This window comes from Haematobia irritans, chromosome 4 (genome assembly GCF_050003625.1).
Source record: "Haematobia irritans isolate KBUSLIRL chromosome 4, ASM5000362v1, whole genome shotgun sequence".
NCBI lineage: Eukaryota > Metazoa > Arthropoda > Insecta > Diptera > Muscidae > Haematobia > Haematobia irritans.
Window position 1 is genome coordinate 164,537,347 of NC_134400.1, and position 23,581 is coordinate 164,560,927.

The following is a 23,581-nucleotide window of genomic DNA, read 5'->3' on the forward strand; positions in this document are numbered from 1 at the left end:
GTACGAGTGAATACATTTTGTTTGACACTGTGGGTAATTCAAAAATGACACAGAGGACAGTGTATTTCGTACCTACACAAAAAAAAAAAAAATTTCATGAACATCATTTCAATTAAAATTTTTATTGAATTAAATTAAAAAATTTATTTGATTCAACAAATTGTTTAATTGAAACAAAAATCAATCACAAAAATTAATAGTATCAATTACTTTTTTTTAGTTGGATCCAATTAATTATTTAATTGACTTTCAATTAATTTTTTAATTGATACTATCATTTCTGTGGTGCACTGGTTAGCATGCCCGCCTTGCATACACAAGGTCGTGGGTTCGATTCCTGCTTCGACCGAACACCAAAAAGTTTTTCAGCGGTGGATTATCCCACCTCAGTAATGTTGGTGACATTTCTGAGGGTTTCAAAGCTTCTCTAAGTGGTTTCACTGCAATGTGGAACGCCGTTCGGTCTCGGCTATAAAAAGGAGGTCCTTTGTTATTGAGCTTAAAATGGAATCGGCAGAACTCAGTGATAAGAGAGAAGTTCACCAATGTGGTATCACAATGGACTGAATAGTTTAAGTGAGCCTGATACATCGGGCTGCCACCTAACCTAACCTATCATTTCTGTGATTGAAGACATTTCAATAAAAAAATTAATTGGATCAATTAATTTCCATAACATTTTGATCTTGGAATATGTTTGAAGTGATGATATTTCTTCCCTGCATGCTGGTTGGTTTTTTTGAGACCTTCACCATGGTGTTTTGTAAAGGTACCAGTATCGTTATAACAATTTATAAGCGATACACAATTTCCAGATTTTCCAGTCAAATATAATGCAATCACCTTTTAGTGGCTGTTACACCCCGAGAAGGGATCATCCCTAACCTGTTTACGAGTTCTCGGAGAAAATAGAAAATATTGTTTTCTCGCCAAAACATAACATGTTTGCCGAAATCACATATACAATTTCCAAGAAAATAACATGAATGCGACAATCATTGTACTCTTAAAGTATGTTTGGGGTTATCATATTCATTCGTTGCGTGTACGTAGCTGTAATTTCTAATACGACATATATACCAGTTTGAAATTGCTAACACTTTATGTCACATACCATGTACATGGTATACGCCCAAGAAAGGAATACTATAAAAATTTTCATTCCTCATAAAAGAAAACACTTCTTTCAGTGTCGGTAACTCACTTTTTCAATAAAGGCTTCATTTATTTTTATCAACAAAAGGAAAAGTTTAAATAATTCAAGCAAATGGAAATAAATTTTTCAATCAAATTCTGTATTTTGTATGCCACTCAACTTAGCTCATTCCATTCATAATATTGGACGTCATGGCGCATATGTCTTACAACACCCCGTTTATGATGACTGTAACTGGGAAACGCCTTTTCATTGCATGCCATATAAAGGGTGATTCTTTTGAGGTTAGGATTTTCATGCATTAGTATTTGACAGATCACGTGGGATTTCAGACATGGTGTCAAAGAGAAAGATGCTCAGTATGCTTTGACATTTCATCATGAATAGACTTACTAACGAGCCACAACGTCGAATTTTCAGTGAATGGGCCCTAGAAAAGTTGGCAGAAAATCCGCTTTTTTATCGACAAATTTTGTTCAGCGATGAGGCTCATTTCTGGTTGAATGGCTACGTAAATAAGCAAAATTGCCGCATTTGGAGTGAAGAGCAACCAGAAGCCGTTCAAGAACTGCCCATGCATCCCGAAAAATGCACTGTTTGGTGTGGTTTGTACGCTGGTGGAATCATTGGACCGTATTTTTTCAAAGATGCTGTTGGACGCAACGTTACGGTGAATGGCGATCGCTATCGTTCGATGCTAACAAACTTTTTGTTGCCAAAAATGGAAGAACTGAACTTGGTTGACATGTGGTTTCAACAAGATGGCGCTACATGCCACACAGCTCGCGATTCTATGGCCATTTTGAGGGAAAACTTCGGAGAACAATTCATCTCAAGAAATGGACCGGTAAGTTGGCCACCAAGATCATGCGATTTGACGCCTTTAGACTATTTTTTGTGGGGCTACGTCAAGTCTAAAGTCTACAAAAATAAGCCAGCAACTATTCCAGCTTTGGAAGACAACATTTCCGAAGAAATTCGGGCTATTCCGGCCGAAATGCTCGAAAAAGTTGCCCAAAATTGGACTTTCCGAATGGACCACCTAAGACGCAGCCGCGGTCAACATTTAAATGAAATTATCTTCAAAAAGTAAATGTCATGGACCAATCTAACGTTTCAAATAAAGAACCGATGAGATTTTGCAAATTGTATGCGTTTTTTTTTTAAAAGAAGTTATCAAGCTCTTAACAAATCACCCTTTAGATTCGAGCAACTTTGCTGTACAGCAAAAAAAAAATTATGAGATTGTTTTGTACCTCCAGCCTTTGAAGAGTTATGATGGTCTACCCAATACAGGCCATTCAAAAATTTGCGGTTAGTTGTCGAGTCATCGAGAGATTGTTGCCTATTTGTCGGTGCTAGGTAGGTTATACAGTCACTACTGCATCCAATCCAGATATAATTTGAAGTTGTATGTCTACTTTTCTTTTACCATCATCGATGGAACCTATTTTTGTTTTTTGGTCGGTTACTACACTCGCTGATAGTGATGATCTGAGAATGTGCCACAAAATTATCTGTGTGCTAAGGAAGATCAAGTATGGCTAAAAGTTTGACTAGGTTGAATCTTATGTACACCCAAAAAAATTTACTTCAGTTTAAAGAGTTTGGCCTTCCTTTAAGGTTTTTGGTATTGATTCAGAACCAAAGATGTTGCTTTTTAAAGGTATGGGGCAGTTCGGAAACTTCTTAGCCTAGCACAAAAAGCGCGGTATAAACAGAAAAAAGCTAAGTGTTTTGGAAACTTCCATCTCTGTTATGACCACATGTTAAATTTTGTTTCGATCTGGCAACTCCTTCATATAGAAACATGTGTTCAAAACAAGTATATACGGCAGTAAGTTCGGCCAGGCCGAAGCTTATGTACCCTCCACCATGGATTGCGTAGAAACTTATTCAAAACACTGCCATCCACAATCCAATTACTTAAGTTGCGGTAACGCTTGCCAATGGCAAGGTATCTTAAAACCTCCTAACACCGTCTTCTAAATTGTATGTAAGTCCATACATGGTATATATTAAATCAAAAAAGATCGATTAAATACGTATATAATTCAGTTTGACAAAATTTTCTATAGAAATAAAATTTTGACAAAATTTTCTATAGAAATAAAATTTTGACAAAATTTTCTATAGAAATAAAATTTTGACAAAATTTTCTATAGAAATAAAATTTTGACAAAATTTTCTATAGAAATAAAATTTTCACAAAATTTTCTATAGAAATAAAATTTTGGTAGATTTTTGGCTCGAGTGGCAACCATGATTATGAACCAATATGGACCAATTTTTGTGTGATTGGAGATCGACTATATATAACTATAGACCGATATGGACCAATTGCGGTATGGTTGTTAGCGGCCATATACTAACACCATGTTCCAAATTTGAACCGGATCGGATGAATTTTGCTCCTCCAAGAGGCTCCGGAGGTCAAACCTGGAGAACGGTTTATATGGGGGCTATATATAACTATGAACCGATGTGGACCAATTTTTGCATGGATGTTAGAGACCATATACTAACACCACGTTCCACCTTTGAACCGGCTCAGATGAATTTTGCTTCTCTTAGAGACTCCGCAAGCCAAATCTAGGGATCGGTCATATGGGGGCTATATATAATTATGAACCGATGTGGACCAATTTTTGCATGGTTATTAGAGACCATATACCAACATCATGTACCAAATTTCAGGCGGATCGGATGAAATTTGCTTCTCTTTGAGGCTCCGCAAGCCAAATCTGGGGATCGGTTTATATGGGGGCTATATATAATTATGGACCGATGTGGACCAATTTTTGCATGGTTGTTAGAGACCATATACTAACACCATGTACGAAATTTCAGCAAGATCGGATGAAATTTGCTTCTCTTTGAGGCTCCACAAGCCAAATCTGGGGATCGGTTCATATGGGGACTATTTATAATTATGGACCGATATGGACCAATTTTTGCATGGTTGTTAGAGATCATATACTAACACCACGTACCAAATTTCAGCCGGATCGGATGAAATATGCTTCTATTAGAGGCTCCGAAAGCCAAATATGAGGGTCCGTTTATATGGGGGCTATACGAAAAAGTGGACCGATATGGCCCATTTGCCATACCATCCGACCTACGTCAATAACAACTACTTGTGCCATGTTTCAAGTCGATAGCTTGTTTCGTTCGGAAGTTAGCGTGATTTTAGCAGACGGACGGACATGCTCAGAATTTCACCACGACCCAGAATATATATATATATATATATATATATATATATATATATATATATATATATATATATATATATATATATATATATATATATATATATATATATATATATATATATATATATATATATATATATATATATATATATATATATATATATATATATATATATACTTTATGGGGTCTTAGAGCAATATTTCGATGTGTTACAAACGGAATGACAAAGGTAATATACCCCCCATCCTATGGTGGAGGGTATAAAAATAGAACAAAGATGCTAAATCCCCTAAATAAGTATTAGCCTTGTTTTGAAGCTTTTTTATATTTAATCCACAAGACTGTTTTTCATATGTTTGGGTGCAAAAAGTATATGTTTGGAACTCAAATTTTTTAACACAATATTTTTAAGTGCAAGCATATAATGTTCATAAACTAGCATAACATGTTTGGGACATATATGTTAATATGTTAGAACATATTATGGTTGGGACATAAAATGTTTGTAAATATAATATGCTTAGATGCAAACATATATTAATTTGGAAATAGTCTACAAACATATATGTGTTTAGAAAGAGAAACCTAGAGAGAATGCTGCAAGTAAAATAACCAATTGGCGCAAAGAAAATTTCATTAATATTTTTTACTACCATTATATGCCCTAAGGTGGAACATAATATGTTTGAACAATACAAACAATATTTTGTTTGGACCAATCCTGAAAATATATATGCTTGAAGCAAAATGTGTTTGGGGTATATGTTACAGAAGCGATTTTTTTGAGAGTGCAAACTGTAAATATCTCAGTTAATTTAAAAATGATTTATTTCAATCAAATATGGTTTTCTTTACTTTAAGGGAAATTTGCCGTATTTAAAACACATACAACACAATACTCGTACATTGTGAAGGGACGCAAATTTCAAAGATTCGTGTCCTAAATTTAAAGAAAACAATTCTTAAAGCAATGATTACCCAGCTAAAGAAGCAATGAAAATGTTCATTTTAGATCCGAAAGTGGTGCAAAATTGGCTCAAAGCAATGAATTTGACATTGGCTGGTCATACACTGAAGAAAATATTGACCTAATATGCCAACCAAATTTTTAGCAATTTACACAATATTAAAGATGAATTCCATTGAAATAATGACATTTTGATTAAATGAAAGTTTATAATCTTTGCTTCAAACTTTTTTTCATTAAATTTAGGACATACATTTTGGAATTTTGCGTCCCTCTTTTTAAGTCGGAGGTCTTTGAAGTAAGGCAATTTTTAATTCGGTTTACGTTGTTTAGATTAATATCGTCCCATTCCGGAACCAATCACGACGTAAATCGAGGGGAAAACTGTACATTAAATGTAATGACACATGAAGAACCTTAATTTTTTTTGCTGGGTATGAACAATGTTTTAATTAAAATATTTTTATTTTAAACAAATTTCTCCTTAATATTATGTAAATTTCGTATTCTAAAATTTAGGTTTCTTAATCTTTGAAATTAGATTAATATTTTTTCATTGTATATTTGCAATTTGCGCAAGGTTAGGTTAAGTTAGGTATAGTAGCAGCCCGATATTTCAGGATCACTTAGACTATACAGTACATTGTGATACCACAGTGATGAACGTCTCTCTTAGCACTGAGTGCTGCCCGATTCTATTTTTAGCTAAATGACAAGGGAGCCCCAACGGCGTTTCACATTGCAGTGAAACCACTTAGAGAAGCTTTCAAACACTCAGAAATGTCTCCAGCAATACCGCTGAAAAAGTTTTTGGTGTTTGGTCGAAACTGGGTTCGAATCCACGACCCTGTGTATGCATTGAATTTTGCATCTTTAGTTTAAAGTTTTTTTTTGGAAATAAGGAAGTATCTGTTATAGTTTTGAAGTATCTGTTATAGTTTGGATTTATAAACTTGGATTTGTTTGTACTTTAACAGCCTAATTGATATATCGCCATAAGAGAATGAACAAGTATATACGGCCGTAAGTTCGGTAATGCCGAATCTTATGTCCCTCCACCATGAATTGCGTACAAAGTTCTACCAAAGATTGTCATCCACAATCGAATTAATAAGTTTCACATGATTAGTAGAGATCATATAGTAGAGATCATGTATAAATATTGTTTCCTTCGAATGCTGGTGTGATTTCAACACGGGAGCCACCGTGGTGCAATGGTTAGCATGCCCGCCTTGCATACACAAGGTCGTGGGTTCGATTCCTGCTACGACCGAACACCAAAAAGTTTTTCAGCGGTGGATTTTCCCACCTCAGTAATGCTGGTGACATTTCTGAGGGTTTCAAAGCTTCTCTAAGTGGTTTCACTGGAATGTGGAACGCCGTTCGGACTCGGCTATAAAAGGGAGGTCCCTTGTCATTGAGCTTAACATGGAATCGGGCAGCACTCAGTGATAAGAGAGAAGTTCACCACTGTGGTATCACAATGGAGTGAATAGTCTAAGTGAGCCTGATACACCGCGCTGCCACATAACCTAACCTAACCTATCACGGCAGAAAATATTTTATGGGTTCTGAAGTTAATATTTCCATGTGTTACAAAAGGAATGTCAATGATAGTATACCTTCCACCGTATGTATGGTGGATGATATAAAACCAAAAAGAAACTCAAACGCTATTGTTTATTACAATAAAGAAGTTCAGTTTGAATGAATGACACAAAATCATGAAGTCATTTTAACCTCACTTTCACATCTGTAGATCACGAAATAAAAATTCAATAAATAAATCATTTGTTTTCTTATCTCATTGTTTTTGTATGACCCATTGCTAGAGAAAACTGGCAATTATTATTTTGTGGGTTATTGTGATCTATGGCAAATATATAAAATCAGTAGCAAAAGTAAACAAAGATAAATTACAATAACATAAACGAAAATAAGAGGTTATGTCAACTAATTAAAGGGTGATACGGTCAAAATTTGGTCAATATAAACTTGACGTATTTCTTTCAATTTTGCATTTAAAAAAACCTGAACACCCCTCATTTTGAAGGTGTGTGTGTGTAGAATGTTGCTCCTATTTTGATTTTGGAATTCATTCTTCAGTTGTCAAAATGCCGTCCAAGCAAGAAGAGCAGCGTATCAAAATTTTGCTCGCGCATCGCGAAAATCCGAGCTACTCGCACGCAAAGCTGGCAAAATCGCTAAAAGTTGACAAATCAACCGTTACAAATGTAATTAAAGTGTTTGGGGAACGTTTTTCGACAGCCAGGAAGTCTAGATCGGGGGGAAATCGAAAACCGGAAGCCGCTGAGACGACAAAGGGAGTTGCCGGTAGTTTCAAGCGAAACCCTAACCTCTCTCTCCGAGATGCCGCAAATAAGCTGGGTTTATCGTCTACAACCGTGCATCGAGCCAAAAAACGAGCCGGACTATCGACTTACAAGAAGGTAGTGATTCCAAACAAAATACGACGGCCAAAGCGCGATCCCGGAGGCTGTACACGACGATGCTGACGAAGTTTGAATGCGTGGTAATGGACGACGAAACCTACGTCAAAGCCGACTACAAGCAGCTTCCGGGACAGGAGTTTTATACGACAAAAGGAAGGGGAAAGGTAGCAGATATTTTCAAGCACATAAAACTGTCAAAGTTCGCAAAGAAATATCTGGTTTGGCAAGCCATCTGTACCTGTGGCTTGAAAAGCAGCATTTCCATAGCTTCCGGGACTTTCAACCAAGAAATTTACGTGAGATTTACGTCTGCTGTCTTTCCTGAAGAAACACGGTTGTTCCGTACTGTTTTGGCCGGATTTGGCATCTTGCCAATACCGTAAAAAGGCCATGGAGTAGTACGCCGCCAATAACGTGCAGGTGGTTCCCAAGGACAAGAACCCTCCCAACACGCCAGAGCTCCGCCCAATTGAGTAATACTGGGCTATTGTCAAGCGGAACCTAAAGAAGACCAAAAAACTGCTAAGGACGAGCAGCAGTTCAAGGCAAACTGGCTTTCTGCGGCGAAGAAGGTGGACAAGGTGGCTGTACAAAATCTGATGGCAGGTGTCAAGCGTGCGGCCCGGCAATTCGGATTTGGAAAAGCGAAAGCCTAACTGAATATTTTTCCTGAATTTTATACTAATTGAACTTGAAAAAGAAATTTAATTTGATTTTTTAAATAAACGATTTCACCGATTTACACGCGTTTGCCCTTGACCAAATTTTAACCCTTTATGATAAAAGAACATAATATTGAAGGCGATTCTCTTGAAATTTATGAAAATCTAGCAAATGGTGGAGATGACATCACATTTTATAATCAGTTGAGATTCGTTCCATATATCACGAATTATTGGCTTCAAAAGACCGACAAAGCTATCACACGCTACCCGAAAGTGGCTCTGTGGAAATAACATTTTGACAAAATTTTCTATAGAAATAAATTTCTAAGATAAATTTCTTTAGAAATAAAATTTTAAGAAAAATTTCTATGGAAATTTAATATAACAAATAAAATGTTGACAACATTTTCTAAAGAATTAAAATTTTGAGAATATTTTCTATAGAAATAAAATTTTAAGAACATTTTCTATAGAAATAAAATGTTGGCAAAATTTTGTATAGAAATAAAGTTTTAAGATCACACTTTATACAATTTTGGTTTAAAATATAGTAAAAAACAAAAATTCTCTGATTTACTTGAGATTTACAGAGAACACGTCGTGAGGTTATGAATTTATTATGGGGTACCTGATTTTTTAATATTTGGAGGGGGAGGGGGACCTCCCCTTGCCCGAATTTTTGAAAATTGGAATAAAATTATCCGATTTCACTAAAATTTTCAGGTAATATTGAAAGGGGCGTCTAGGCAAAGAACAGCTATTTTACTTTCGATATTTGATCGTGGAGAGGGGCTTCCCCTTTGTCCAACTTTTTTTTTTTAAAGTACAGTGAAAAAACTAAAATTTGTCGACTTACTGAAATTTTACGGAGAACTTGGGGGAGATTATGAAATTTATTTATATGATTTTTTAATATTTGGGGAAAAATAAAAGGACACAGGGAGACCCCATTTCTCCTCAAGTACATACCGTGAAACAATTAAACTTTCCACTGGAAACTTGAAATTTACAGAGGATTTTGAGTAGGTTATATTATTATAATGGATATCTGATTTCGTGATATTCGGAAGGGAAGAGGGGCATCGCCTTGCCCTGCTGTTTAAAAATTGGACTTATAAATTGCTTGAAATTTTCTGGGACGTTATATCATTTTTCGATATTGGGACGGGGAGGTAGACCTCCTCTAAAACTGAAAAAAAACTAGAATTCTCAAGTTTACTTCAAATTAACAAAGGCCGAAGGGGAAGGTTATGAAATCAATATGGTGCACTTTATTTTTGGGTATTTGGACGGGAACCTTCTCCTTGCCCCACACTATGAAAATTGAAGAAAAGTATACAGATTTTCTTGGAATTTGCAGAGAAAGTGACGTCCCTTTACAAAAATAGAGCAACATCTAACCTTCTCCGATTTACGTGAAATCGGGAGAAGATGATTAAATTTATACAGGGTACATGATTCTTCGATGTTTTGTTGGGGAAGGGGAATAGTGAAGATGGATAGTTTGAGAAATGAATATAGGGTACGTGAATTTACGATATCTGGTCGGGGAGGAGCGAAGGAGGGGGGTTCCCTTTTGCCCGATTTTTTGAAAATAGTAGAGGATTGTCGATAAATGGGAACTCGGTACATAATTTTATGATTTTTTCACAGGCTTCTGCCAGACTTTTTTACATAAAAAACTTAAATTTACATGGAGTTGACAGGCAAAATAGAGGGTGCTTCACTTTCCGGTATGTTCTCCATGTCCAACACTTTAACAAATGTTAATATGGTCAATTTTTAAGTCCTTTTACTTTTTCCGATTTATTGAACGGAGGAGGAGAAATATACATACCCTTGACAAACCACGCTTGAAATTCACAAGAAATGTAAAAAAACAAAAAAGTGGTTGAAAGGGAACACCCCCTACCCGACGTTTGTTAAGCCGGTCCGTTTTGCAATGCCACCGTGGTGCAATGGTTAGCAAGCCCGCCTTGCATACACAAGGTCGTGGGTTCGATTCCTGCTTCGACCGAACACCAAAAAGTTTTTCAGCGGTGGATTATCCCACCTCAGTAATGCTGGTGGTTTCACTGCAATGTGGAACGCCGTTCGGACTCGGCTATATAGAAAGGAGGTCCCTTGTCATTGAGCTTAACATGGAATCGGGCAGCACTCAGTGATAAGAGAGAAGTTCACCAATGTGGTATCACAATGGACTGAATAGTCTAAGTGAGCCTGATACATCGGGCTGCCACCTAACCTAACCTTTACATCTGCATAAGTGCCCCATAAGCGTAGGAAGGCCTCTGGGGAGGGGGCTTAAACCCCCCCAGAATTGAAAACCTATTTACGATTTTCCATTTTTTATTAAGTTCCGCTAAAGACTTTCATGCACAGTCGAATTACTTTGGTTGTGGTAGTGGTTGCCGATGGCAATATATAGTTTTATTTCTTAACATTGTCTTCTAAATTGTAAGTTAGTTTCTTTATTATAAGTGAATGTTTGAAGTCTGATATATATGAAATAAAACTGTGGTTGAACTTATGAACTTATGATGAATAAGTTCCTAAATGTATGTTAAGTTTAGTAACTAAAGCTCCTTTATTATATTGTTTCGTATGATTTTTGGTCGATTTAATTTAAAAAACAGTAATTGTTATTAAAACTATACTTTCATTACCAACAAAATAGTGCAAATGTTCTTTTTGGTTCCGATAGTGTTGTAAAATTGGTGCAGAAGAGATAAGTTTAACATGGGCATGTCGTAGGACGGATGTCTGCAATTTCAACAGACGTTGCACTGAATTTGCATCACTTCTTAAAATGTGATCCAAATTCAGTGTTTTGGGATGTAAATTAAAAAATTTTGTAATATTTTCCCAAGTAAGCAATTTTTATAATTTTTCATGATTTCTTGTGTATTCTAACGCTTGTCTGAAACGTTTGACCTCCAATATTTTCAAAAATTATCGATTGATTTAGCATGTTGGCGCCAAAATTTGTACCATTTTATTAATTCTTACTCTTTTTTAACCTACTTGAAAAAAAAAAACAAAAAAATTATTCATTAAAAATATGAAACACACGAGTTATAAAAAATGAATTAAAATCTTCTTGTGTAGTTAAAGTAATTAACTTCTTTGTGAGGACATTGTTTAGAAATGCTTTTAAAATTATGAATTTAGAACAACTCCCAAATTTGAAAAAGTGTGGAATTACTTTTAGTTGCTTTATTATAAATTAATTGTCTAGTTATGTTGAAGTCTGATTTTTTATTACTTTTTATAAAATAAATCATTAATTGAGTCTATAACTTCAGTCTATTAATTTTTAGCTAGGGGGTTATAGCCCCCTCTAGGGAAATTTTCTAGCTACGCTTATTAAGTGCCCTATTTCTGTTTATAAACGAAAAAGCAAGTAGTCCGATTTTTTTTTTTGATATTTACGGGACACGTGTGTGGAAACCATGGAGTGATTAATCAGTACTTCAGTTTTTGTGCCAGACTTCCCCTGACCCTACTCTTTAAAAGAGTTCAATTTGTTTTTAGATCGAAGGATATGGTTAACTAAGTTAACGAAAATATGATTTGGGAGGCGCAGCGAAGCGGGCCGGGTTACGCTAGTTTATTATAAATTGAAGTAAACACTAACGACCATTTTAATGTAGCTCCGTTAGGCTCTAACTGATATGTGATTGGAGACATTTCAATTAAAAAAATAATTGGATAAATTAATCTCGTGATAAAAGTAGCAAATTTTTTGCTGTGTGTGCCTACACAGAAAACAATTAAAGTTTTTGATTTCAATTCAGAAATTAATGGATCCAATTAATTTTTAATCGAAATTGACCGAATTGATAGAATTAATTACCGACACCAATTAAAAAATTTTTTGATCCAAATAATCCAATTTAATCGATTTAAGTAATTTTTGTGATTGATTTTGGTTGTGATTAAAAAATGTATTAAATCTGTCAATAGAATATTTTTCAAATTCAATTAAAATGTTAATTAGCAAATAATTCTTAATTGAATTAATTGATCTTAAAAAGTATTCAAATCAATTAATTATTGAGTGGTATTTAGAATTGAAGAGATTTCAATTAAAAATTTATGGAGTCAATAGATTTTGTGGAAAAAAAATATTTTTTCTGTAAGTACTGGCAAAACCCCACTTCCCCACTGCTACTTCCATGCCCCCAATCCATTGTGACAGTTAGGTATAAGAATAGAGGAATGCGACACCAGTCATCATCACTTTTTGACGACTTTGGAGTTTTGAAACTAACAAAGTAAAAAAAAAAAACATCTACAATACAAAATTAAACTACTTAAAGGTCACTAACTTTTGCAGATCACCACAATTAATTGTCTCCAACAGAAAACAGAAAAAAATGCTTACTAATGTTGGTCTTTCGGAATGAAACGGCTAACGAGACAAAAAATACTGTTACTAATTTCGAAACTATAGTTAAGTCTTATTTTTTTGTCCCCTTTGAAGAAGAAAAGCAAAACCTTAATTTCTTGTCTTCTCTTTTTTTTCTAGATCAAACGTAGTGTGGAGTACCAGCAAAATGGGCACAAAGATCGAATACGTGGACACAGCGCATCTGTATGCGACAAAATATATCCGGAACTCAAAAGCCATTGCAGTGCTGTGGGGCATATTCACAATTTGCTATGCCATTATTGGCATAGTGGCATTTGTGACACCAGGTAAAAATCATTGAAATATACCTTAGTTGTTTTGTTTTGTTCTTTATTATCTTCTGAGTTTAGTCATTTGCCGTAGCTGGCCGTCTAAATTAAAATTTGTTTCATTTATGGCCATTTTCTCCAATTAACTATGGGAAATGATTTGAACGTTTAATATTAAATTTAAATATTTTCACAACCATTCATTTAAGTAGGTCTAGGAAAATTTTAATAAATGGATGTTTAAATGACACGTTTTTGGGTTAATAAAAGGTAAAAAAAAACCAAATGGAGAAAATAGAAAAATTATTTCATTTGAAATTTCATATTTTTGGTTCATTTAGCTTTATTTATTTTTTTCACTTCATAGTGGTTTATGATACGAAAATATCGTCACTCACAAAAAATTCACCAAAACTCACGCTTTAGTTATGTGCCATGTTGGGATCAATCGCGAGGTTGTGCGTGACTTATGTTATTTAAAAACTAGCCAGGAACGGCTAAGGTTGGATGAGTTAAAAAAGGATATCCTAAACTCGGCCTATTCTTATCTCTGGAATTCCTTCGATATTCCTTGAAGAATTTAAGTAAATCGATTCATTTATGTTGATTGAAAAAAAAAGTGGAATACACAGAAAAAAAATTCACGAAAATTTTTCCAATTAAAGTCCTAATTGAGTTTTAAAAAATATTCCATTAAAATTCAATTAATTGATTCAATAAAATTGATTAATTGAAACAAAAATCAATCACAATAATCTTTTAATTGGATCAATAAATTTTTTAATTGACTTTCAATTAATTTTTTAATTGCTACAATCATTATTGTGATTGAACATATTTCAATTAAATAATTAATCGGATCAATTAATTTCGTGATTGAGTCAGAAAAACACAAGTATATACGGCCGTAAGTTCGACCAGGCCGAATCTTATGTATCCTCCACCATGGATTGCGTAGAAACTTCTACTAAAGACGGTCATCCACAGTTAAATTACTTGAAGTCTTAAAACTTCTTAACATCATCTTCTAAATTGTAAGTTAGTCCATGCGTATAATAGACAAAAGAAAGGTCGATTAAATATGTACATATTCAGTTCTTGACCGCTATATATAGGGAAGTCCACAAATAATTACGAACCGATATGAATTTTTGTGCGGTAATTGTAGAGCCAGAATTGAAATATGGTGGTCGCTTTATATGGGGGCTATATACAATTATGAACACGAGTCTACCACAAATGACAGATTGTTTACTGTTGGGTAGATTGGTAGAATTCTCAATGTTTTGGAAGATCTTGCAAAATATCCCTCGCCAACTATGAAATGCTTCATAAATTTTCTATGGAAATAACATTTTGGAATAAAAAGAGAAATGAGAAATAAAATTTTGACAAAATTTTCTATAGAAATAAATTTTTGACAAAATTTTGTATAAAAATTATATTTTGACAAAATTTCCTAAAGACATAAAATGACAATAAAATTTTGGTAGATTATTTTTGGCTCGAGTGCAATCGTGATTTTTGTGTGATTGGGGATCGGTTCATATGGGGGCTATATATAATATAGATCGATACGGACCAATTTTGGTATGGTTGTTATCGGTCATACACTAGAGAAATGTACCAAATTTCAACCGGATCGGATGAATTTTGCTCCTTCAAGAGGATCCGGAGGTCAAATCTGGGGATCGGTTTATATAGGGGCTATATATAATTATGGACCGATGTGGACCAATTTTTGCATGGTTGTAGAGACCAACACCATGTTCAGCCGGATCGGATGAAATTTGCTTCCTTAGAGGCTCCTCAAGTCAAATCTGGGGATCGGTTTATATTGGGGCTATATAGGTTAGGTTAGGTTAGGTTGCAGCCCGATGTATCAGGCTCACTTAGACTATTCAGTCCATTGTGATACCACATTGGTGAACTTCTCTCTTATCACTGAGTGCTGCCCGATTCCATGTTAAGTTCAATGACAAGGGACCTCCTTTTTATAGCCGAGTCCGAACGGCGTTTCACATTACAGTGAAACCACTTAGAGAAACTTTGAAACCCTCAGAAATGTCACCAGCATTACTGAGGTGGGATAATCCACCGCTGAAAAACTTTTTGGTGTTCGGTCGAAGCAGGAATCGAACCCACGACCTTGTGTATGCAAGGCGGGCATGCTAACCATTGCACCACGGTGGCTCCCTGGGGCCTATATATAATTATGGACCGATGTGGACCAATTTTTGCATGGTTGTTAGAGACCATATACTAACACGACGTACCAAAATTCAACCGGATCGGATGAATTTTGCTCCTCCAAGAGGCTCCGCAAGCCAAATCTGGGGATCGGTTTATATGGGGGCTCTATATAATTATGGACCGATATGGACCAATTTTTGCATGGTTGTTAGAGACCATATACCAACACCACATATCAAATTTCAGCCAGATAGGATGAAATATGCTTCTCTTAGAGGCTCCGCAAGCAAGATATGGGGGTCCGTTTATATGGGGGCTAGACGTAAAAGTGATCCGATATGGCAGAATCTTATGTACCTTCCGTACAAAGTACAAAAGACTGTGATACAAAACCGAATTACTTGGGTTGTGGTAACAGTTTTGTCGATGGCATGGCTTTTTAAACCTTCCTAACATTTTCTTCTAAATTGCAAGTTAGTCTATACACTGAAATAAAGTTTTCAAATCTAAGGAACAAAGTTGATATTTTCTTCCAGCACAAATTTTACCACAAAAGGAAAATCGGAAATGATATTAGTTTTTCTTAAATTTCGTTGGGGAGGAAGAAAATATTTTTTTACGGAACCTATATCCAAATCCGAACTGTTTTTTCGGACACTTTGCATAGTTAAATCAGTCTTAAAGCATACATTTTTTTGCGATGTTATTCTTGAAGGAATTCTTGGCAGTCCATATATACTCAGTAATTATATCCCAAACATCAAAGGTTTGAAGTATAAATTTGAATAAAAATCTGGGTCAAATTTTTTGTTTTAAAAATTGCAAAATATTTATGTGATTTGAAAATAAGTTTCATTTGAAATGAAGCACAAAAACTATATAATTATGCACCGATATGGACCAATATTTTTATGGATGTTGGAGTGCGTATACTTTTAACCGGATCGGCTGTAATTTGCTCCCTTAAGGGACTCCGGAAGTTAAATCTGGGGATGGGGGTTATACTTAATTATAGACCTATGAGGACCAATTTTTCATGGTTGTTGGAGGGTATGAAAGTTGATCTTCCAAGAGGAATTCTAAGACGATATAACTATGTCCGTCTGTCTGTCTGTTGTAATTACGCTAAGTCTTCAATACTGAAGCAATCGTGCTGAAATTTTGCCCAAGCTCGTCTTTTGTCTGCAGGCAGGTTAAGTTCGAAGATGGGCTATATCGGTCCACGTTTTGATATAGTCTCCATATAAACCGACCTCCCGATTTGGGGTCTTAGGCTTATAGAAAAAGTTGTTTTTATGCAATTTGCCTGAAATTGGAAGTCTAGAGGTATTTTGGGACCATTAAGAGGTGTGCCAAAAATGATTGCCCCCACATAGACCGATCTCCCGATTTTACTTCTTGAGCTTATAGAATCCGTAGTTTTTATCTAATTTGCCTTAAATTGCAAATATAGAGTTATTTTAGGACCACAAAAAGGTGTGCCAAAAATGGTGAGTATCGGCCCATGTGTTGGTATAGCCCCCATATAAACCGATCTCCCGATTTTACTTTTTGGGCTTATAGAAACCGTATTTTTATCCAATTTGCCTCACATTGAAAATCTAGAGGTATTTTAGGACCATAAAAAGGTGTGCCGAAAATTGTGAGTATCGGCCCATGATTTGATATAACCCCCATATAGACCGATCCCCAGATTTTACTTCTTAAGCTTCTAGGGTCCGTGTATCGGATTTAGTTTTTATCCGTCCATTTGGTAAAGCCTCCATATAGACCTATTTGTCTTCTTGAGGCAGGTCAAGTATAGGAGGCACACTGATCATGAAAATTGCTTGAAACTGAATGTAGAATTTGCAGATTAAAAAAAAATAATTTAATATTTATTTTTTATTATTTTTCAGAATGGATTGGTGATCCGGATAATGAAAGTGCTGGACGCCTTGGTTTGTGGCAGATGTGCCAACGTGATGAAATATTCGATAATTGTAAAAGAAAATGGGAAAATATACTACAAGTACCTACATTCTCCTTTCAAGTAAGCGAATCAATTTCATTCCACATATACAAAGTAATTTTAAAATTGCGTAAAATGTTTTTCTCTTAGCTGGCAACATTGTTCATGGCGGCAGCAGTTGCTTTGGCCTTATTGACGATATGTTTCCTAATATTTGTAATATTTATGAAATCCACACGAGTCTTTCACATTTGCGGTTGGTTGCAAATCATATCAGGTATGTAAGAAATATGGATGGACCTCGTAGCCAGCCCCTCATTTTCAGCAATGATGAAATGATTGAGTGTCTTCATTTACATACAGTCAGACAGAGTGTAGATTTATTTATTAGCCTCTACCATAGAAAGGAGGATGTAATATGATTATCATTTGGTTTGTTACTTTCGTGAATATTGATTACCACACTGTACAAATAATGTCGGAAGCACAAAGTTCAGTGGTATTTAAGATATGATTGTGATTTTCCACAGTAAATATAACCCAGCAAAAACTAGGTAACAACTAGGGATGTCTCCAACATTACCAGTAATCAAAATATTATTAAATGCAGCATTACCACGGATTTACAAATAAACAAATTACCTATATATAAAAAAGTGATTCCTTTTGCATTACAACTAAGCAAAATCGTACTACTCTCAGCATTATCAAAGTGTTTAAAATAATAGGTTGCCACGGTTGCCAATCGTGGCAAAAATTATCTACCAAAATATAAAGAAAATTTTACTTAAAATTAAAAAAAAAACTTATTTTGAAGTTTTTTTGTTTATCAAATTTTTGTGGTTATTATGAAAAATTTTTATTTTTTTTTGAAAGAAATATTTTTTTTTTTATTTTATTTTCGAAGTTTACTTCAATATTTGCATGATCTTTCCTAGTAACGATAATTTTTTGGGTATTAAATACCCTTTGAATTATAAATGTGTCGAATTTTAAATGTTTCTACGATGCAGTATGCACCACAAAGGAAAGATATCACACACATTTTTTTCTGATTCAATCACGAAGTTAATTGATCCAATTAATTATACCCTTCACCACTACTGTGGTACAGGGTATAATAAGTTTGTGCATTTGTATGTAACGCCAAGAAATAATTGTCATAGACCCATCTTTTAGTATACCGATCGGCTTAGAATTAAATTCTGAGTCGATTTAGCGATGTCCGTCTGTCTGTCTGTCTGTCTGTCCGTCCGTCTGTCTGTATATGTAATTTTGTGCACAAAGTACAGGTCGCAGTTTAAGTCCGATCGTCTTCAAATTTGACATAGCGTCTTTCTTCGGGTAGAAGACAATCGCTATTGATTTTGGAAAAAATCGGTTCAGATTTAGATATAGCTGCCATATATAGTTATCACCGATTTGATCATAATTCACGTATTTATGAACCGACGTTCTTCAAATTTTGTACATCTGAATGTTTTGTCAGTCCCGTAAAAACTGCCAAATATCAGCTAAATCGGTTCAGATTTAGATATAGCTCCCATATATATCTTTCGTCCGATTTGGACTTATAAAGCCCCAAAAGCGAGAGTTTTGCCCTGATTTGCTTCAAATTTTGCACAACGAGTACGTTTAATAGTATCGTTAATTGTGCCAAATTTAGTTGAAATCGGTTCAGATTTAGATATAGCTCCCCTATATATCTTTCGTCCGATTTTGACTTATATGGCTTCAAAAGCCAGAGTTTTGCCCTGATTTGATTAAAATTTTGTACAAGGAGTACGTTTAATAGTATCGTTAATTGTGCCAACCTTAGTTGAAATCGGTTCAGATTTAGATATAGCTCCCATATATATCTTTCGACCTATTTGGACTTATATGGCCCCAAAAGCCAGAGTTTTGCCCTGATTTGCTTCAAATTTTGTACAAGGAGTACGTTTAATAGTATCGTTAATTGTGCCAACCTTAGTTGAAATCGGTTCAGATTTAGATATAGCTCACATATATATCTTTCAACCGATTTGGACTTATATGGCTTCAAAAGCCAGAGTTTTGCCCTGAGTTGCTTGAAATTTTGCACAAGGAGTACGTTTTATAGTATCGTTAATTGTGCAAAATTTAGTTGAAGTCGGTTCAGATTTAGATATAGCTCCCATATATATCATTCACCCGATTTGGACTAATATGCCCACAGAGGGAAAAGTGCTACTCTGATGTACGTGATATTTTGCAGAGGGAGTAGAATTGAACTTGAAACTTTGCACAGGTAGTAGAATTAAGGTTCTGCATATGCGTGTTTATTTTGGTTGAAATCGGTTCAGATTTTGATATAGCTCCCATATATATCTTTCGCCCGATTTTCCGTCATATGACCACAGAGGTCAAAGTTGTTATACGATTTACGTGAAATTTTGCACAGGGAGTAGATTCAACATAGTAACTATGCATTTGAAATTTGATTGCAATCGGTTCAGATTTCGATATAGATTCCATATATATGTTTTTCCTATTTAGGCAAAACTGGCCGAAATACCTACATTTTCCTTATCAAATCGCCACTGCCAAGTCGAAAACTTATCAAAATGACTCAAATTTTCCTATTACTCTATTACACATCTATCGACCGATAAATCATAAATATACTTTTGCGAAGTTGCCACAAAATTGGTTCATATTTAAATGTTTCCTATATTTTTTACTAACATTGTGTTCCACCTCAGCGCATTAGCCGACTTAAATGTAAAATCTATAAGTATTGCAGAATTCTGTACAGATCTGCTCGGATATACAGAATATATGTGTATGGATTCGTATAGCATCCAACACATTGGACGGATTTGATATGGTATCGAAAATGTGGACTTACAAAGTGGTGAAGGGTATAATATAGTCGGCCCCGCCCGACTTTAGACTTTCCTTACTTGTTTTTTAATAAAAATATCTTCAACCATAGAAATGATAATATCAATTGAAAAATTAATTGAAAGTCAATTAAATAATTAATTGATACTATTAATTTTTGTGATTGAATTTTGTTTCACATTTGTTGAATCAATTAAATTTTTAATCAAATAATTTTTAAAACTCAATTAAATTTTCTATAGAAATAAAATTTGGACAAATTTTTCAAGAGAAATAAAATTTTGACAAAATTTTCTAAAAATATAAAATTTTGTCCAAAATTTTTATAGAAATTTAATTGGAAAAATTTTCGTGAATTTTCTTTGTGTACTTCTACAAAATGGGAGAACTTACTTATTTGATAGTATGAAATAACACGAAAATTAAAATTTTTAGAGATATTGAAAATAGATATAGAAGATACAGAAATTTTTTAAAAAACTTTATTTCTATAGAAAATTTTGTCAAAATTGTATTTCTATAAAAAAAATTGTGTCAACATTTTATTTCCATAGAAAATTTTGTCAAAATTGTATTTCTATAAAATTTTTTATCAAAATTTTATTTCTATAGAAAATTTTGGTAAAATTTTATTTCTATAAAAAATTTTGGTAAAATTTTATCTCTAATGAAATTTTTTTTAAAATTTTATTTCTATTTAAAAATTTTTCAACATTTTGTTTCTACAGAAAATTTCGCCAAAGATTGATTTCCCTATGTGTTTTTACTTGACCAGAAGTATATAAGCTTTTCGATGAAGGCGGTTTGTCCTTAGAGTTAGATGATGCGTCCTTAAAATGGGAATATTTACGCAAATTATAATATTTCAATAATATAAAAATTGTCCTTAAATTTAATGATTGTTTGTTTCTTGACTTTAAAGTTAAATGCTCTTTTTACTTGAAATTATCATCGTTAATACTAGAAGTTAAATTTCATTTTGCAAATTTAGGTTTAAATTAAGAACTTTAATATAAGATGATAAGAATGCTAGAAAAATCAATTTAATTGAAATTTTTCCAGCAGTATTCAAATCTCAAATTTAAAACATAAAGTATACAATTTCTTGGTCGTTTTGAAATTCTAATTCGATCTACCAATTTCCGCCCGGTCATCCTTTAGCTGAAATCACTCTGACTTCTGAATGAAACAAACTATCGTCTTGAAAATTGGCCCAGGTAGTTGTTATTGATGTAGATCGAATGGTATTTATAATGGACTGTTTAGTACCTGATTTGTCGTCATGAGCCTCTTGAGGCAGGCAATTTTATACCATTTGATTGAATTTCTACATTTGGTATTGGTATACGTTATTTGACAACCATACAATAATTGGCCCATATCGGCCAAATAATATATATGTATAGCCCTCATAGATTAGGTTAGGTTAAGTGGCAGCCCGATGTATCAGGCTCACTTAGACTATTCAGCCCATTGAGATACCACATTGGTGAACTTCTCTCTTATCACTGAGTGCTGCCCGATTCCATGTTAAGCTCTATGACAAGGGACCTCCTTTTTACAGCCGAGTCCGAACGGCGTTCCACATTGCAGTGAAACCACTTCGAGAAGCTTTGAAACCCTCATTTGTCTTTGAAATTAAGGCATTTTTTTATTGAAGTGTCTATTATATTTTGTATCCCAATTTTACGATTAAAAATTATAGATTTAAATCTGCTTCTCTGCTACTTTAAACATTTCTTTATTTTAAAAAAAGCTGAATTTGTTACAATTTTTTTGGATTCAATAAACTTTGTTTGTGTGTAGGTGTTGGTTCTTAAACCTAGATTTGCGGAAGTGTAGCAAATACAAAAAATGAAAAATATATCTGAAAAGATTATCAGTAGGTGAAAATTACATTTCCGTAGTTATTTACATTTTAGTTCAAATCGAAATTATAAACACGTATCAAAATTATAAACACCAAATACAAATTGAGTCCGGTTTTTATCTGTTTGCCCAGCGGCGAAGGTATCGCATTCCAAACGCCCTCTTGTAAGCCTCAATGCAAACGGAAAGGCCTTAAGTAACCAAGGGTGAAATTTGACTACAAGTACTTCTCTCTTCTATTTGTATATCTTGTGGAAGAATCCCAATTAAAACAGTGAAGTGTTTACGTCATTGTAAATTACAATTTGTAATTAATATAAATCGGATGGTATTGCAAATGACCCATATTGGTTAATTTTTAGGTACAGTGCCCATATAAACCGATCTGCAGTTTTATTAAGACAAATTTCCTCCTTAAAGGGTGATACGGTCAAAATTTGGTCAATATAAACTTGACGTATTTCTTTCAATTTTGCATTTAAAAAACCTGAACACCCCTCATTTTGAAGGTGTGTGTGTGTAGAATGTTGCTCCTATTTTGGAATTCACTCTTCAGTTGTCAAAATGCCGTCCAAGCAAGAAGAGCAGCGTATCAAAATTTTGCTCGCGCATCGCGAAAATCCGAGCTACTCGCACGCAAAGCTGGCAAAATCGCTAAAAGTTTCCAACTCAACCGTTACAAATGTAATTAAAGTGTTTGGGGAACGTTTGTCGACAGCCAGGAAGTCTGGATCGGGGGGAAATCGAAAACCGGAAGCCGCTGAGACGACAAAGAGAGTTGCCGGTAGTTTCAAGCGAAACCCTAACCTCTCTCTCCGAGATGCCGCAAATAAGCTGGGTGTATCGCCTACAACCGTGCATCGAGCCAAAAAACGAGCCGGACTATCGACTTACAAGAAGGTAGTGACTCCAAATCGCGATGATAAACAAAATACGACGGCCAAAGCGCGATCCCGGAGGCTGTACACGACGATGCTGACGAAGTTTGACTGCGTGGTAATGGACGACGAAACCTACGTCAAAGCCGACTACAAACAGCTCCCGGGACAGGAGTTTTATACGGCAAAAGGAAGGGGAAAGGTAGCAGATATTTTCAAGCACATAAAACTGTCAAAGTTCGCAAAGAAATATCTGGTTTGGCAAGCCATCTGTACCTGTGGCTTGAAAAGCCGCATTTTCATAGCTTCCGGGACTGTCAACCAAGAAATTTACGTGAAAGAGTGTTTGAATAAACGTCTGCTGCCTTTCCTGAAGAAACATCTTACCATTACGGTAAAAAGGCCATGGAGTGGTACGCCGCCAACAACGTACAGGTGGTTCCCAAGGACGAGAACCCTCCCAACACGCCACACCCATAGAAAAAATCATGAACGGCGTGGTCATTTTGAAACGATCCGTTCATGAAAGTGAATCAACACACATGTGTTGTCAAACTGAGAACAGATGGGGACAATCTGACAACGTAAAAATGACACCATAAGTTTTAAAAACAACAACCAGCGTTCATGATCCGAAAACGTAATGGTTACGAATTTATAAACAAAATTAAAAAAAGATTTC

At 34.7% G+C, this 23,581-nt stretch overlaps 1 protein-coding gene across 7 annotated transcripts in view; it reads left to right on the forward strand.

The window, feature by feature from the left end:
• The window catches only part of Tmhs (Tetraspan membrane protein in hair cell stereocilia), a 46,989-nt gene that overhangs the window by 17,680 nt on the left and 5,728 nt on the right, over positions 1-23,581 (forward strand). For all 7 annotated transcript variants that reach the window (XM_075305398.1, XM_075305399.1, XM_075305400.1 and 4 more), the window contains 3 exons: positions 12,992-13,161; positions 17,235-17,368; positions 17,438-17,564. In XM_075305398.1, the coding sequence (XP_075161513.1) occupies positions 13,020-13,161; positions 17,235-17,368; positions 17,438-17,564 (403 nt within the window). In that variant the 5' untranslated portion in view covers positions 12,992-13,019. The remainder of the gene's footprint in view (positions 1-12,991; positions 13,162-17,234; positions 17,369-17,437; positions 17,565-23,581) is intronic.